Here is a 17,009-nt window from a genome sequence, read left to right as displayed (position 1 = left end):
AACAAATTTTCTGTGCCATATCCCCACAACCCCGAATCCTCCCACCACTCCCACGAACCAGCTACAAAGGAGTGTACCCTTCATCACCCAATACCACCATGGACTGGAACAAATGAACCACATCCTTTGCCAGGGGTTTGATTACCTATCATTATGCCCTGAAATGAGGGACATCCAATCCAAGGTCCTTAACACTCCTCCAAATGTGCTGTTGTGTCGCCCACCCAACCTCTGCAACATCCTATTCCATCCCTATGCCTCTCCAAATCCCATACCTTGTCACAGGAGTCATATCCCTGTGTAAGACACAGGTGCAAGACCTGCCCAATCCACCCAGCATTTCCTATTATAGTCCTGTCATGAGCTCCTACCCCATCAGAGGCCGGGCTACTTGTTAAAGCAGCCACATCATATACCAGCTCTGCTGCAATCATTGCACAGCTTTTTATATTGGTATGACTACTAACTGGCTGTCCACCAGAATGAATGGCCACTGCCAAACTGTGGCCAAGAGCAAAGTAGAACATCCTGTGGCACAACATGCAGCTGAACAAAACATGGTTGATATCAATGGCTGTTTCACAACCCAGGCCACCTTGAACCTGTCCTCCAACACCAGCTTTTCTGAACTGCACGGATGGGAGTCATCCTGACAACATATTCTCCCTCCTGAAATTATCCTGGCCTCAACTTATGATAACCTAATGTTCCAACACCCTCCACCCAACAGTTTCTGCACCCTCTGTCCCATCACCTCCCCACACCTTAGGCCCCCCACCCTCAATACGCACCACTTACTGCCAACATACCCACAAGTCTTTTCCACTCTCTTCTCTTCTTTTCTACTACCTGCTTCCTCTTCCCCTACCCAACAACCTCCCGATGCTGTGCCAGATAGCCTTGTCCTGCTGCCTCCTAGTACTGCTTGCTCTGCCAGACAGCACGCTTCTCTCCCCCCACCTGTGGCCTGCTGTCCCTCCCACTTCCTGCCCCACTCCAATCTGCTACTTCAGTTCAAAGCAGTGGTTGCAGGTGGCCACTGCAGCCTGAGATAGTGGTTATAAGTGTGTGAGGTCTGCATGCTTGTGTGATTGTGTGTAGGGTTTCCTTTCTTTCCTGAAGATGGCTTTGGTGAAAAGCTTTGTTTAACAGACTTTTTGTTGTGCCTTTCTGCAATTCAATGTTTGATCTTTACAGTGAGTAGCAAGGTTTCCTCTTCATAATTGTTAAAACTGAAGATGTGTTATACAATTATCAGGTTGGGTTTAGGAAAGATGTATTGGCTGTATTTCTTATATTGGATTTGATAATGGAGGCACGAGATACTAAAAATATAGACACATTCATATGAAATGCTTATCCAGAAAAAGTGTTTCATGGTGTAAAATGGTGCATGATGACCGAAATTCTAAAAGTCAGTGTAAACTATAACATGTATAATAACCTTTGAGAGTGGTATTAAAACGGAGAACTCGGCTGTGGAAGGGTGTGTGCTGTATAAGACCGACTACATACTAAAATTCGTTGATACAGTAGTTCTTCTTTTGAAGAAAAGCTACTACATCCATCTGTTCAGAGAAGCCATGAGATCCACAAACATGACAATAGTTTCAACAAGATAGAGAAAAGTCTCACAGTAAATGGATCCTGGTTTCCTGTACTGACCATTGCAGGTAACAATGGGAGAACTAGAGTGTTAATGACCACAGGATAGTCCACAGATGTTGGCACAACAGGTACATATAATTTTCAGCCAAGACCTCGACTCCAGTCCGCAACCAGGAATGGATGGTGATGCTTTGACATCCGAAAAATTGTCAAACGAATGTCAGCCAAAGAACTTGAGACAGAAGCCAACTGACAGTTTATTTACCACCCTGATTATTGTTCGAGATAACTGTTAGAGAAAATCAAATGTGTTTGACTCTTCTTACAATGTGCGCTTATATAAATTTTAATGTATGGCACTTTTCTACAACTGCCTGCCACTGGAATTGAATTAGCATCTCTGTAACACTCTCAAGCTTACTAAATGAACCCATACTGAAATATACATGTCATTTGTATACTGTAGCTGTAAACTGACAAATTTCCCATCATGATGACATCGCAATTATGATCCATGGGATATGCAAATAGCTAAAACTAAAATATTATAATTCCACACTTTCCACGTGTGTTATCAGATAACAGGCCGACATTCCAATATTACTCACCACGATATTTACATACATAATGGACAGTTGTTATTGTTGCTTTGTTGTCGAGATCTGCAGTCTGAAGATTGATGTGATGCAGTGCTCCATGCTAATCTATCCTGTGCAAGCCACTTCATCTCTACATGTCTATTGCAACATGCACCCACTTCTGTTTACTTTAGACAACTCATCTAAAAATAAGTTGTTACCAACACAAAGGTTGGTTTGAATGACATATTGCTTTACTAGGCATGGTCCTATTGGAAAAGGTATGTCCTTGCCTTCTTCTGACCTACCAACCTTGTTATAGGGAGACCTCTGGTTCACTGTGGACTTCCAGCACCCATGTAACTTGCATTTCCCATTTTAAAAAATCACTGCCAGAGATATAAGAAATGGATTTGTTGGTTGATTCTTATCTGCTGAGTCACAACACCCTCTCCAATTGCTTGATGAAGTTTAAAAAATCTGCAGTTGGCGACCTTTACACTGTCAGAAATGCAAACTTCTATTTTTGCAGTTCTGTTACAAAAGTACAACTCTCAAACAGCTGTTAACTGCAGTATTCATTTAAGTCTGTGGCCACACCACCTTTCCTTATATTATACCTAAAGTGCTGTGATAGTAACTTGTATCCACCTAAGTGTCACTGTTCAATTCCTGTGACTTCCAAATGATGCTCTATTATCCATACCATTTCATTGTAATACCTATAGATTTGTCAGTTTCCTGGAGTGTATGCGAAGCTCATCTTTCTCATATGTTTCAATGCGGAAATCTAATTGTATTATAATTATAACTCTTCATGCTGTACAAGGTGTCTTTTTTTGTCTCTCCACTGCTTGATATAGCTCTGTCTTTCAGAAACAAATAGACAATGATGCCACCTGCAAGAGGATACAAGAAATTGTGCATGCTGTCCTTTTTTATGCTGTTTGCTGTAACTCTATCTTTAAGGAACAAATGAAAACTCTAAATGACATCACCTATAACAGTATACAACAAATTATACCCAGAAATGTAATAAAATCTTTGTCAGAAAACACACAGTGGTCACTGTGTGAAGAAACCAGAGTTGATTTTATTGCACTGACTACTGTGAAAACTTTAATATACAAACTCCCATTAATGTTCATCTTGGATTTGGCACAGTTGGAGAGCAAAAAGATGTGTAATGATTGGAGACAATATTTTTCTGCAGAAAAAATGAGACTGGGGTAGTGTTTACAGTGAACTGAGTCTGAGCAGAAAACTGACAGTTTATAATCACACTGAAGAGGAAGTATCCACCAGAAATATGGAGCACATGATGAGGTCAGTGATTTCCATAATCTCCATCATTAGTCAGGATACAAGATACTAGACACAGGAAGAGCTCCATTTTCAAATTTTTGTATTCATTCATAAGCCATAAGATATCATGAGTCTTTTACTTCTGTGTAAAGGAGGGTGACACCATGAAGTTTCATCACATTAACATTGTCTTAGTGGGTGATGAGATTTGCAGGTGCAGGTAGGCAGAGAGTTTGTATGTCTGGAAGCATTACATACCATTATACACTCCTGGAAATGGAAAAAAGAACACATTGACACCGGTGTGTCAGACCCACCATACTTGCTCCGGACACTGCGAGAGGGCTGTACAAGCAACTATCACACGCACGGCACAGCGGACACACCAGGAACCGCGGTGTTGGCCGTCGAATGGCGCTAGCTGCGCAGCATTTGTGCACCGCCGCCGTCAGTGTCAGCCAGTTTGCCGTGGCATACGGAGCTCCATCGCAGTCTTTAACACTGGTAGCATGCCGCGACAGCGTGGACGTGAACCGTATGTGCAGTTGACGGACTTTGAGCGAGGGCGTATAGTGGGCATGCGGGAGGCCGGGTGGACGTACCGCCGAATTGCTCAACACGTGGGGTGTGAGGTCTCCACAGTACATCGATGTTGTCGCCAGTGGTCGGCGGAAGGTGCACGTGCCCGTCGACCTGGGACCGGACCGCAGCGACGCACGGATGCACGCCAAGACCGTAGGATCCTATGCAGTGCCGTAGGGGATCGCACCACCACTTCCCAGCAAATTAGGGACACTGTTGCTCCTGGGGTATCGGCGAGGACCATTCGCAACCGTCTCCATGAAGCTGGGCTACGGTCCCGCACACCGTTAGGCCGTCTTCCGCTCATGCCCCAACATCGTGCAGCCGGCAACCAGTGGTGTCGCGACAGGTGTGAATGGAGGGACGAATGGAGACGTGTCGTCTTCAGCGATGAGAGTCGCTTCTGCCTTGGTGCCAATGATGGTCATATGTGTGTTTGGCGCCGTGCAGGTGAGCGCCACAATCAGGACTGCATACGACTGAGGCACACAGGGCCAACACCCGGCATCATGGTGTGGGGAGCGATCTCCTACACTGGCCGTACACCACTGGTGATCGTCGAGGGGACACTGAATAGTGCACGGTACATCCAAACCGTCATCGAACCCATCGTTCTACCATTCCTAGACCGGCAAGGGAACTTGCTGTTCCAACAGAACAATGCACGTCCGCATGTATCCCGTGCCACCCAACGTGCTCTAGAAGGTGTAAGTCAACTACCCTGGCCAGCAAGATCTCCGGATCTGTCCCCCATTGAGCATGTTTGGGACTGGATGAAGCGTCGTCTCACGCGGTCTGCATGTCCAGTACGAACGCTGGTCCAACTGAGGCGCCAGGTGGAAATGGCATGGCAAGCCGTTCCACAGGACTACATCCAGCATCTCTACGATCGTCTCCATGGGAGAATAGCAGCCTGCATTGCTGCGAAAGGTGGATATACACTGTACTAGTGCCGACATTGTGCATGCTCTGTTGCCTGTGTCTATGTGCCTGTGGTTCTGTCAGTGTGATCATGTGATGTATCTGACCCCAGGAATGTGTCAATAAAGTTTCCCCTTCCTGGGACAATGAATTCACGGTGTTCTTATTTCAATTTCCAGGAGTGTATCTACTTAAGTTTTCATAATGCTGCAGCATTACTTTCAGTGACTGAAGAAGAAGGGAAACACAAGTGGGAACTGTCCTCAAAGATCAAATTAGCTTCTTGAAAAATCTCTGAATGAGTAGAATGTGCATAAGCATTATGGACAGTCTTCTCTGAGCACTATTCACACTTCCTGTATCACTGATCCATTGTCAGCCTACAGCAACAGTTCTACCACTTAACTGCTTGCTACTCTACTTAGTGTGACATGTCTTGATGTCAACTGATCAACAGCAATCACAAAACTGACTAGAGCAGGCCAAGCACTTAATAATGTAGGTATGGACAAATCAAAACATATGCAGAAGAATGTTGTGATCTGTCTACTTCAAGTGGAGCCTCATATTTCAAAACCTTTCCTGCATTTTTAGGCTATCTGGTTCATGTCAGATTCTAAAATTAATCAAACATAATATTTCCTCTTTGGATAAAACAATTATTGCTGGGCCTTACCAAACTAATACCAATGCCCAAAGCAGCAACCTTGTACAGGTCACAGAAATCGCACAACAAGTGTGCCAAAAGCTGTCAGTGCTACTCGCAATGTAATGTACTTCATATGGAATGTTCGGATCAGTGATTACCACATAGCTCTGCATTTTCTGTGGTGTATATGAAATCAGTGCTTGTGGCATTGGCATCAGCTTGACGAGACTCAGCAACAATAGCTCATCTAAAGACAGCAGTCAGGTGGACTGTTGACACATTATGTCAAGTTGATCTTAGGAGCTGGCAGCAAACCGAGGAAGAATATCATAATTACTACATCAGGAAAGACTACTTAGTCATATTCTCAAAATAAATTAAGATTTTATAAACTTTTTTCTCTTTTTGCAATACAATAAAACTAACACTGCTGTAAAACAAAAAATTAAATCGACAGATAAAAGTTCTACTCACGAAGTGGCAGCAGAGGAACACACACACACACACACACACACACACACACACACAAGGACTTAAGTTTTACAAGCTTTCGGAGCCAGTGGCTTCTTCTTCTGGAAGAAGAGTTGAAGGGGAAGGAAGAGGGGTGAAGGAAAAGGGCTAGAGAGGTTTAGGGAAAGGGATACAGTTCAGGAAAGTCACCCAGAACTCTGCATCAGGGGAGACTTCCAATCTTCCCAAAATCCTGTGTGGTAAGTCTCTCCTGACTCAGGTTCTGAGTGGCTTTTCTGAACTGTACCCCTTTGCCTAAACCTCTCCAGTCCTCTTCCTTCACTCCTCTTCCTTCTCCTTCAACTCTACTGCCAGAAGAAGGAGCCACTGGCTCCGAAAGCTTGTAAAAGTTAAATCCTTTTGTGCATTTGTTTCCCTGCACCGCTCAGTGCATAGACTTCTTATCTATCCATTTACATTATATTATCAGTAATTGTTTATTATTGTTGTTGTAGATAATTAAATTGTGGCAGATGTAGGCTATATTTTGAGTTTGGTTTGAAATCAATATCAAATGGTGCAGTAATTTGTCTTCTTTGTACACTACTGATAAAATGTTGCATTACTGTATATGTATTAAGTAATTGGATAGATACAAAATATACTCACAAAGTGGCAGCAGGAGAATATGCACATCCTTGTGCTGCCACATGGTGAGTAGATTTTTCATCTATCCAATTACATTATATTTTCAAAAATGTATGTATTAAAATGTTAAACTAGCTACAACTAATGAATAAGACCTAGTATACGTAAGTAAAAACTAACTGCCCTAAAAAGAGATGCAACAATAAAATGAAATTGAATAAGGATGCTAAATGTAAGTGAACATTTTTTTTTAAATATGTTGTTGTTTCTTAGATGCTGGCAGAAATTAATGTTACATTACTGACCTACATAACATACAGTGTCACTGTATTTTTTCCAGTGTTGAAATAATGCAGGATTTGTCTGCAAAAATTTGGACTGTTGTTTTAATAACAGTAATTTGTAAACAATTTTAATATTTTTTATTACCTTAAGATTCTTTATAAGGGATATGACGAGAGAGCGTGGCTGGCCACGAACAACAACTTGGTAGCCAACCATAAGTGCATAAGCAAGTGTCAGGAATGACTGCGTGCCCAGGACCTCTCGGAGGGCACGCAGCTCTGACACACATTTGCTCTCATCATTATTCAGCTCATCGTCTACCTCCTGGGCTGAGGCAGGTGCAGCTCTTTCAACTGGCACATTTCTCCTGGACGGCTGTGGAGGTGTGGCTGCTGTCACTAACATGAAGCCTTCTTCTGTCTCTATTATGTGAATCACATAGAGAGACAATAAGATGAAGGATATTAACATTCCCAGAAAACAATATTTTTACTAAAATATTTAAGCATATATTATTTAAGGAAATATTCAAAGGCAACATAATTCTATTACATGAATCACGTGAAGACATACGTTTTTTCAATAATCGCAAGAAATGAAAACTCATGCAGCAAATTCTAGGTAAGAAAAACATGCTCATAGTTCATATTGTGCCAATAGCAGAAACCTTTACATAAGCATTAATGTAATAACCTTGAACAATGCTATATTTTATTACTTTAAGATACATGATAAGGGATATGACAAGAGTATTAGTTACAATTTTCCACTACACACAGTTGGTTCCAGAAGTTCTGGACTTAATTTTTGCACGAGATAAAGTGGTGCTATTATCCAAATACATATGGATCCATGTAGAATGCAGTTTCCTGTACTAACAGTAATTTGTTACTGCTGTAGCAGTTCACAAAAATCTGTTTTGATTACGTGAGACCTGCGATGGTGTGTGTTTATTTCTTTTTAGTCTTTTCTGGCCCACAGCAGTGTTCTTGTGCATAAGTTATTGGCTAAAAGAGGGACAACAGTCCTCAAACAATCCCCCACCCCAATTTTCACCTGATTCTGCCCCAGCATCACATTGCCCTTTTCCAAACTCAGATCTGTCCCCAAGTAGGAGTATTTTAAGGGTGTTGAAACGAATCAATGTAATGTGATAGCATTTCAGTTGAAGGTTTTGCCGAGATGTTCCAGAGACTGTATACCAGTGTTGCAAGTGTGTGGCAAGGAAACAGATTTATGTCGAAAACTCATATGATGATAAATATTTAACACCATTTTGTATTTTATTTCAATAAACTCCCAGATTATTGATCCTATTGAGTAAACTGCATCACAAGGAGATTATCAACTAACTACACTTGTACTATCCATATGCCCACACAGAGACAGATACGGACACACACACACACACACACACACACACACACACTGAAATACTGTTTTTTACGCTTTTCTCCAAAACAGGGCACAGAACAGAATGATAAGAGACACATCTGGCTGCCATCACATATAGCGTCCTCCTAAAAAATTAAAGAGTAGCAGAGTTCATTTTTATGGACCTCCAAATAAAGGAGGAGTGCAAATTCTAACAGAACCATGGAGTTTTCATATTCCTAGAACTATGGAGTTTTCACATTCCTGGGACTTTCATGGATGTATACAACTGGCTTAATAACAGCAGAGTTAATACATTCTCACTTCAGTATGACTTCCTTACTGAGATTCCATACTGTGGTGAAATGATCAGATAAAATATTTATCCAAGAAACAACATACCTGCTGCTAAATCATTTGCAGGGACATATTGTAGCCACCAGGTGTGACTTAACACCTAATTTTGACGTGAGGAGTAATATTATTTATAAACCTGGATTGTAATTTCAGAAATAAGGGGCTGTCATTTCTATAAATACTGCACTTCAAACAAAAGTCTCCTAGTACAAATATCACCCAAGAATTTCAAGGTATTATGTGACACTTTTAATCCTTAGTCACAGATAGTTAACTGTTCACTGGACAATGAAGACAGTTTTCTTAATTCCGTAGTACATGGGCATTATGTCCAAGAAGATGAACAGTTGTAAGATACCAGGTTTAACATTATAAAATCATATGCAAATAAAATTAATGTTTTTTTTTCAGAGTGCAGAAAGGCCTCTTCCATTTTATTTCATAAAGGAACAATCAAACTGGCCACGAAAAATCTTTACTAGAATATTAATAATGGTATGAGATAAGCCAAAATTATCTTCACAGACAATTTTATTCAGTTTTTTTGAATATTCATTCATAACAGTTTTAGAAACTTTAAACATAATATCAATTCATTATTATGGTTACATTTCTTGCCTGAACTAATGTTGAACTTTGAGGTGCTTAACAATTTTCAATTCAGGTCAAAATTATGAGGCATTTTTCTTTCTTTAGTCCTTACAGATAAAATGCGATTCTAATTTATGAAGCTTTCATTACTTTAGTCTGGTTTGTTGCAGTTCGTCACTCTAGTCTATACTGTCCAAGTCATGTTGAATCTAGACAACTACTGCAAGCTACATCCATTTGAATCTGCTTTCTGTAGTTATGCCTTGGTCTCTATCTCTACAATGTTTACCACCCACTTCCCCTCTGTTACCAAATTAATTACTCCCTGATGCATGAGGATGTGCACTATTGCCCCATCCTTTTGTTTAGTCATGTTGTAACACATTTCTTTTCCCTTCCCAATTTGATTCAATAATTCAATACCTCTTCAATAGTTATATTTCCTATTCGTCTAATCTTCACCATTTTTTGTACATTCCAAACGCTTCTATTTTCTTCTTGTCTGTTCTTCTTACCATCTACATTTCACTTCCAAATAATACTACACTCCACACACATACTTTCAGAAAAGACAATGACATTTATTCTTGACATGAGAAAATTTCACTTTTTCAGAAAAGCTTTCCTTCCTTTTGTGTCCGAATTTTCATCATCTTTATTTCTGCTACTGTCAGTTTTTGCTATCTAAATAGCTAAACTCTACAACTAATTTTAGTATCTTGTTTCCTAATCTAATTTCCCCTGCATCATCTGACTTAAATCTGACTATACTCCATTACCCTTGTGTTACTTTTATGGAAGTTCATCTTATAACCTGTTTTCAAGACACTATACATTCTGTAAAGCTGCTCTAATTGTCTGACAGAATTACAATGCCACAGAAAGCCTTAAATTTGTTATTTCCTCTCTCTGAAATTTAACTTCTTTTCCAACAAAATTTCTCCTTGGTTTCCTTTACCACTTACTGAAGGTTTAATCATGCAAATTCTGCTATTTGATTCTATTACTAAGTAAGACATTCGGAAATCTAGATTTCACAACTATTAATGACAGTATTTCTAAAATTTTGATTGGGAATATTTCCTCAAGTACTGGAAGTAGTCTCTGAAGCAGAAGATGTATAAGTTCTCTCATGCAGCATCACTAGTCTTCTAATGTTCTCCAACATGGTTTCTTATCCAGGCTGTTTTTTTCATTTTGCTATCTTTTGATTGCACTTGGTCAAGGATCTTACCTTCCTTCGAAGACATTCCTTTACCTTCCTTCGAAGACATTCCTTTTCTACATACAGCATCCAATAAAAACTTATACGAAACAAGAAATATAAAATTATGAATGAAATTGAAACCAAAATGCATCATTTGGCCTGCCGCCTATAAATCCAGCATCCCTGAAAACCATAAAACCATCAACAATACTTCTGGCCATTTACCCCTACCCTCCCCATTTTGAGAGATACTAAGAGTAAGTGCCTACACTTTCAGTCATTTATTTTGTACATAATTTGCATGTTTACGATTTCAGTTAACAATCTGTTCCCACTCTAGATGGGCCTAACACTGTGCAATAGTTGCATAAATGTCCTTAATCTGTGATTAACAAGGGGGTTGAAGACGCAGGTTAGAGTGTTCTAATTTCTGATGTACATTGTATTAAGTGTGTCACCTCTTTTACACTGATCCAGTATATCCAGGACCGGAGGAGAGCCACCAAAATCCACTTTCATGAACTGAAGCCATTGATAGGAAGTATATTCTCCTACAGCACCCTGTTACTAGTGGAAGCAGATTTTATAGTTATGAAGGGTCATTTAGCATTATGGTGCTTGCTGTTGTTGATGCTAATTACAACTTTTTATATGTTAGGTTGGCTGCCAAGGAAGGATTTCAGAGGGAGGTGTTTTTAAGAATGCCTCTATAAGTGAACTAATCTCACAAAAAAAGGCTAAACTTCTCACCTCATGCCACCTGGAGGCATGTATTCCTGGCAGATGATGCTGTCCCATTACAAGAAAATTTTATGAAGCCGTATCCAGAAGGGAATCACCAAGGCTCAAAAGATAGAATTTTTAACTACCAATTGTCTAGGGCAAGGATGGGCATAGAAAATATCTTTGGTATTTGTATGGAGTGTAGCCATGTATGGAAGTGAAACGTGGATGATAAATAGTTTAGACAAGAAGACAATAGAAGCTTTTAAAATGTGGTGCTACAGAAGAATGCTGAAGATTAGATGGATAGATCACGTAACTAATGAGGAGGTATTGAACAGAATTGGGGAGAAGAGAAGTTTGTGGAACAACTTGACCAGAAGAAGGGATCGGTTGGTAGGACATGTTCTGAGGCATCAAGGGATCACCAATTTAATATTGGAGGGCAGCGTGGAGGGTAAAAATCATAGGGGGAGACCAAAAGATGAATACACTAAGCAGATTCAGAAGGATGTAGGTTGCAGTAGGTACTGGGAGATGAAGAAGCTTGCACGGGATAGAGTAGCATGGAGAGCTGCATCAAACCAGTCTCAGGACTGAAGACCACAACAACAACAACAACATTACAGCCTCAGTGTTTTGGTCTTCCGAAAACCAATGTTGTTGCAACCTGAAAAGGCATGAACTATCACTATGACAGCAGTGTGTTTAAATAATTTTTTAAAGAGAAATGCTTAGTCAAGGAGCTATAACAGCTCACAAGAAAGCTTCAATTTTTGTTGCTTAGAGACAGGTGAAGTGATCCCAAGGGTACGGAGACGTGATACTGCTGTATCGTCTATTACTGCACTCCCAAATATACCACAGGGAACTTCAAACACAAATAAATTCATGACAAATTTGTAAATTACTTTTCTAAGTCCACACAGAGTGGTACCATGGCAAAATAATTACAGCTGAATATCAATGTAAAGTACATAATACAAATAAACATAAGCATAATCTTGTTTACATATTTTTTGATTTTGTCTTTTGTTTTGTTTGGTTCCCAAACATCATCAAGGACTGTAAACAATCAAAACTGTATCACTCTGGTTTACACAGATATTTAGTACCACTGCCAGTTTCTTGCTCTCTTCAATTTTTCTTGTCTCACATCCATACTGAACTATGACAGGACTAAGTTTCTTCTCCACATCACTGCTGCTGGTGCCACACAGCATAATGACTTTCTAGGGTGAGTCCTCCTTCAAAAAAATGGCTCTGAGCACTATGGGACTCAACTGCTGTGGTCATAAGTCCCCTAGAACTTAGAACTACTTAAACCTAACTAACCTAAGGACATCACACACATCCATGCCTGAGGCAGGATTCGAACCTGCAACCGTAGCGGTCATGCGGTTCCAGACTGTAGCGCCTTTAACCGCTCGGCCACTTCGGCTGGCAGTCCTCCTTCATTTTAATATTTTTGTAATTGGAACTATGTACTTTCTAGAGGCACTCTTCTGGATCATAGTATGTCCACTCCAATTTCCAAAATGAAATTTAACATGCAACACAACACAACATGCAACACTGCACAAAGTAGGACTGAGCATAAACACACACTACTGTTGTATAGTGGCATTTAGTGCTAGCAGACCAGAAACAATGTTTACTTTGGTCTGTACCAACACAAGCATGGAACACTATACAGCTGTGTCAAATGAACCATTCGATACCACTCGTACTATAATGATGTTCATGTGTAATTGTAAAACTTATTTTCATTACGGGAATTTTCATGACTATTAAGATGTTTGTCAATAATTGTTTGATATTTCATTTATAATATTGCATTTTTACCATTATATTATGAAAATCAATTTCTTTACAATTTCATTTCGACTCCGGAAATGTTAATTATCCAATGAAGTCGGTGTTGTTTGATTTGTCAGTTTTGGGCAATTAAGCTCACTTTTGGCAGTACACAGAGTATTAAAAACCCATTATAGGAATTGTAATTAAGATTACCTAAACATTCTTCTTTACAAAATATGTTTGTATTCCAAATAATATTTCCCACACAAAAGTTATCGCAGCCTTACTGCAATGTCATCCAACAAACTCTTTGTACTGTCAAAATGTAACTTTATAAATCTTAGGGAGAGCTGGAAGGATCTATGTGAATGGAGGGAATCATGCTTGCAGAGTCAAGTCAGGGACTTGTCTCCATTCTAACAAGGTAAAATGTATTTACTGAAATTCTATGACACGTGAAGACATTTGTATTCAAGAACTGTTTGCATATGTTCATAGAGAAATATAAGAAAAGTGGATTATAAAAAGCGTTTATTTGAAAAGATTAGAAGTTTATTAAATCACATTTTTAGGTAATTGAACAAAATCTTATTACTGACAGAACTTATTTTTATAATCATTATTACCATGAGTATATTTTGTTCTTAACCATGTCAAGAGCAAGGCCTCTGCAGAGATCATACCCTGAATTTTTTACAGAACAATAAGTCGAGCCTACATTGACAGCAACTAGAAATTCAAGATACGTATATTTTTTGACTTCAGTTTATTGCAACAAACAACATAAGTGCTGCCTATCTACAACCTTGGTTCCCAGACAGTAATACTATACATTTCTGCTTCTGTTGATGCCAACTGAAATGTCCAGAAACTAATTTTGTGTTCAATTAATTAGCGTTTACTGGCTTGAGGGAATGGATTGTTACACATGGTATATCCTTTATAAAATACAAAATGCTAGTGAACATGGCATTAAATCTTAGGGATCTCCTTATTGTAGGTCTTTTCAACTGAGAGTAATTTTTGCAACTGTGTACAAATATTGTTTGATTTCTGTCAGCTAGATGCAATGATAATTAGCTCAGAGGGTTTCTCTTAGAAGCCATACCTCATATGCTTAAGGTGAAGCAAGTCATTGTTTATAGTATTATGGCTTTCAATGAAATGAATAAGGTTTGTTAAAGCCTTTTGTAAAACTTTTGGTTACATAGGGTAACTGCAGTGTGATGAATTATAACTTTCTATCTGATTACCTGCAGCTCTCTAAAATATTTTGAGAAAAATAGTAACAATGAGACACCTGCATCTATATACATATTCAGCAAACAATGTACAGAGTATAGCAGAGAGTGCTTTGTATCCTTGCTAGTTGTTCCCCTTTCTGTTCCACTTGCAAAAGCAAGGAGAAAGACTGATTGTATGCCTCCATTCAATGCTAATCTCCTATAATTTTCTTTACTACTCTTACATCAGATAAATGTTGGCGGCAGCTGAATCATTCTGCATTTTGTCATAAATGTTGGTTCTTTAAACTTCCTCAATAGTTTTTCACAAGATTGTCAAGGATACCAACCGAAAATCATGGAACATTTCCACAAAACTCTTATTAAACTGTTCACTAGCAGATCTAGCAGCATGTCTCTGAATTTCTTCCAGGTGTTCCTTTAATCCAACCTGGTGGTGATTCCAAACACTTGAGCAATACTCAAAAATGGCTTGCACAATGTTCTGTCAGCAGACTTGTTTATAGGTACACAATTTACCAGAATTATCCCAATCAGCTGTAATCTGTTGTTTGCATTTTCAACACCTGACCTAATGCACTCATTCTATTTCTTATTGTTTTGAAGCAATACACCTAGATATTTAAGTCATGCAGCATACAATTAATACTGTAATCAAAAATTACAGCAATGTTTCCCATACCTCTTTGCATTAACTTACATTTATCCATATTTAAAGCAAGCTGGCATCCATTCCTCCAAAAAGAATTTATGTTGTCATCCTGAATCCCCATAGTCATTCAACAATGACACTTTTCTGTACAAATCAGAGTCATCAGTCAACAGTCTGACTTTTCTGCCCAGGTTGTCTTGCAGTTCACTTATATTCATGAAGAACAGAAGCATTTCTATTTCATTCCCTGGGGCACTCCTCATGTTACTTCCTCTAATGGTCAATCAGTGTCAAGCAAAATGTACTGAATTTTAGGACTTATGAAATCTTCAAGCCTGTCACATATTTTAAAATATAGTCAGTATACTTGAACCTTTGTTACCAGTTCATTATGTCATACAGTGTCAACAGTCACCACAAATCTAGGAATATATAATCTGCCTAGTGCCCTGTAGTGTGTGAAAAGAGTAAATTGTCTTTTGCACAATCAGATAAACAGTGTTTTCTAACTCCATGCTGATTTATGCACAGAAGTCTTTATCCCTATAGGAAACCAATTATAATTAAATTTAGACTATGCTCAAGGATCCTGCAGCACACTGGCTTTTGAATATTAGTCTACAATTTTGTGCATATGTCTATGACAATTTTGTGCATAAGTCTATGCTTCCCCATGCCATTTTTATATACTTTTTATGAATCTGTCAAATTTCTGTATATTTCAGTTAATCACAGAAGCAGCCTTCATAATGAGAAATAGCGCAGAAAGAGTCTGTATGGTGCAAATTATCATGTAGCCTCATTTCCATAACTGCTGTGTAAAGAAGATACTGATATCTCTTTGCGCTCAACATTTTGACATGTTTGTACGTGGTGCTATCTGTGCTTGATTTAATGGACTGATAAAGAGTTCCATTTAGTGACGGTGTCCATGCTACCCCTCTTCAGTTGTCCACACCATTTGAAAGAAATGTATTTTGGTACACCGAGACAACTAAATTATCTTTTACCAGTCCCAAAAGCCCTCATTAAGATATGTAAAATATATTATTTTTGTCATATAGCTGGGAGATACTACTGATTTGTCTCAATCTCTTATTAGCGTATGAAATGTTCACTTTAGATGGAAGCTGTGGTTCATTTGCCTTGTCATTATAAATGTTTTTCTTGAGTACAGTTCTCATGTGCTTGGTACACATTCCTCAGTTTCCTTTGTCAGAGATGACTTAAGCTCAAGAGCTAACATTTTTAAGATTCCTGGAAGTTTATGATTATCATTACAAGTGGCTACTTCTAGATAGTGCTTGATTTATGATGGTACACATCGGTATTCCTGATGAAAAAAATCAGAACCGCAAATTTTGAGATGTGGTACAACACAACTCCTGCTGCGGTTCAAGCGAAGTAAAACTATGCCTATTTGGTGCATTGTATTCACACTTTTGAACGTCTTAGAAAAGCATTAAAATAACATTATAAGAAGTTTAACTTACAAGGGCACACCTGGGAAGGACACAGTACAGGGCCCTCTCTCTTTCAAATCAGGCATCGCTTTTAGATACAGACTGTAATCTCTCTCTCTCTCTCTCTCTCTCTCTCTTTTACACTAGCTTGAATATTACAGAATGGGAAAGACACATTCTTGGTGAATGTGTCATGGAGCATTTTAAGATGGTGCAAGTTTTATTCTACTTTCTTCTTTCATGGAAAGAAATGAGAAATAGATCATACTTCTGGTGGAAATTATGAATGTTGCATCCAGTCATTTCAAGTCTTTTGTCATAATCTATGTTAATGTGCACTTTGACTTGTTCTATAATTCTGATGGCTCTCCTTCTTTATGGGATCTACAGAACGCAATGAATGAATGGAGGAAAGATGGAAGGAATGGAGTCCCACTTAACATTCATCAAGCAAAATTGGTACTTTCTGCACACTAGTGTTATAATAAATTAGAGAGAAGCAACAAGAAAATGACTTCTCCCCAAATTTTGAGAAAGCATATTACATTCAGTTCTGGACAAAAAATAAGTCA

At 38.9% G+C, this 17,009-nt stretch overlaps 1 protein-coding gene across 3 annotated transcripts in view; it reads right to left on the bottom strand.

Moving 5' to 3' along the window:
* LOC126175566 (folliculin) overlaps nucleotides 1-17,009 on the bottom strand; it is a 162,279-nt gene that overhangs the window by 41,556 nt on the left and 103,714 nt on the right. For all 3 annotated transcript variants that reach the window (XM_049922423.1, XM_049922422.1, XM_049922424.1), the window contains one exon: nucleotides 7,171-7,448. In XM_049922423.1, the coding sequence (XP_049778380.1) occupies nucleotides 7,171-7,448 (278 nt within the window). The remainder of the gene's footprint in view (nucleotides 1-7,170; nucleotides 7,449-17,009) is intronic.

The sequence above is a fragment of the Schistocerca cancellata genome, chromosome 3 (genome assembly GCF_023864275.1).
Source record: "Schistocerca cancellata isolate TAMUIC-IGC-003103 chromosome 3, iqSchCanc2.1, whole genome shotgun sequence".
Classification (NCBI taxonomy): Eukaryota; Metazoa; Arthropoda; class Insecta; order Orthoptera; family Acrididae; genus Schistocerca; species Schistocerca cancellata.
Note: the sequence above shows the minus strand (reverse complement) of the source record. Positions and strands in the feature narration are given on the sequence as shown.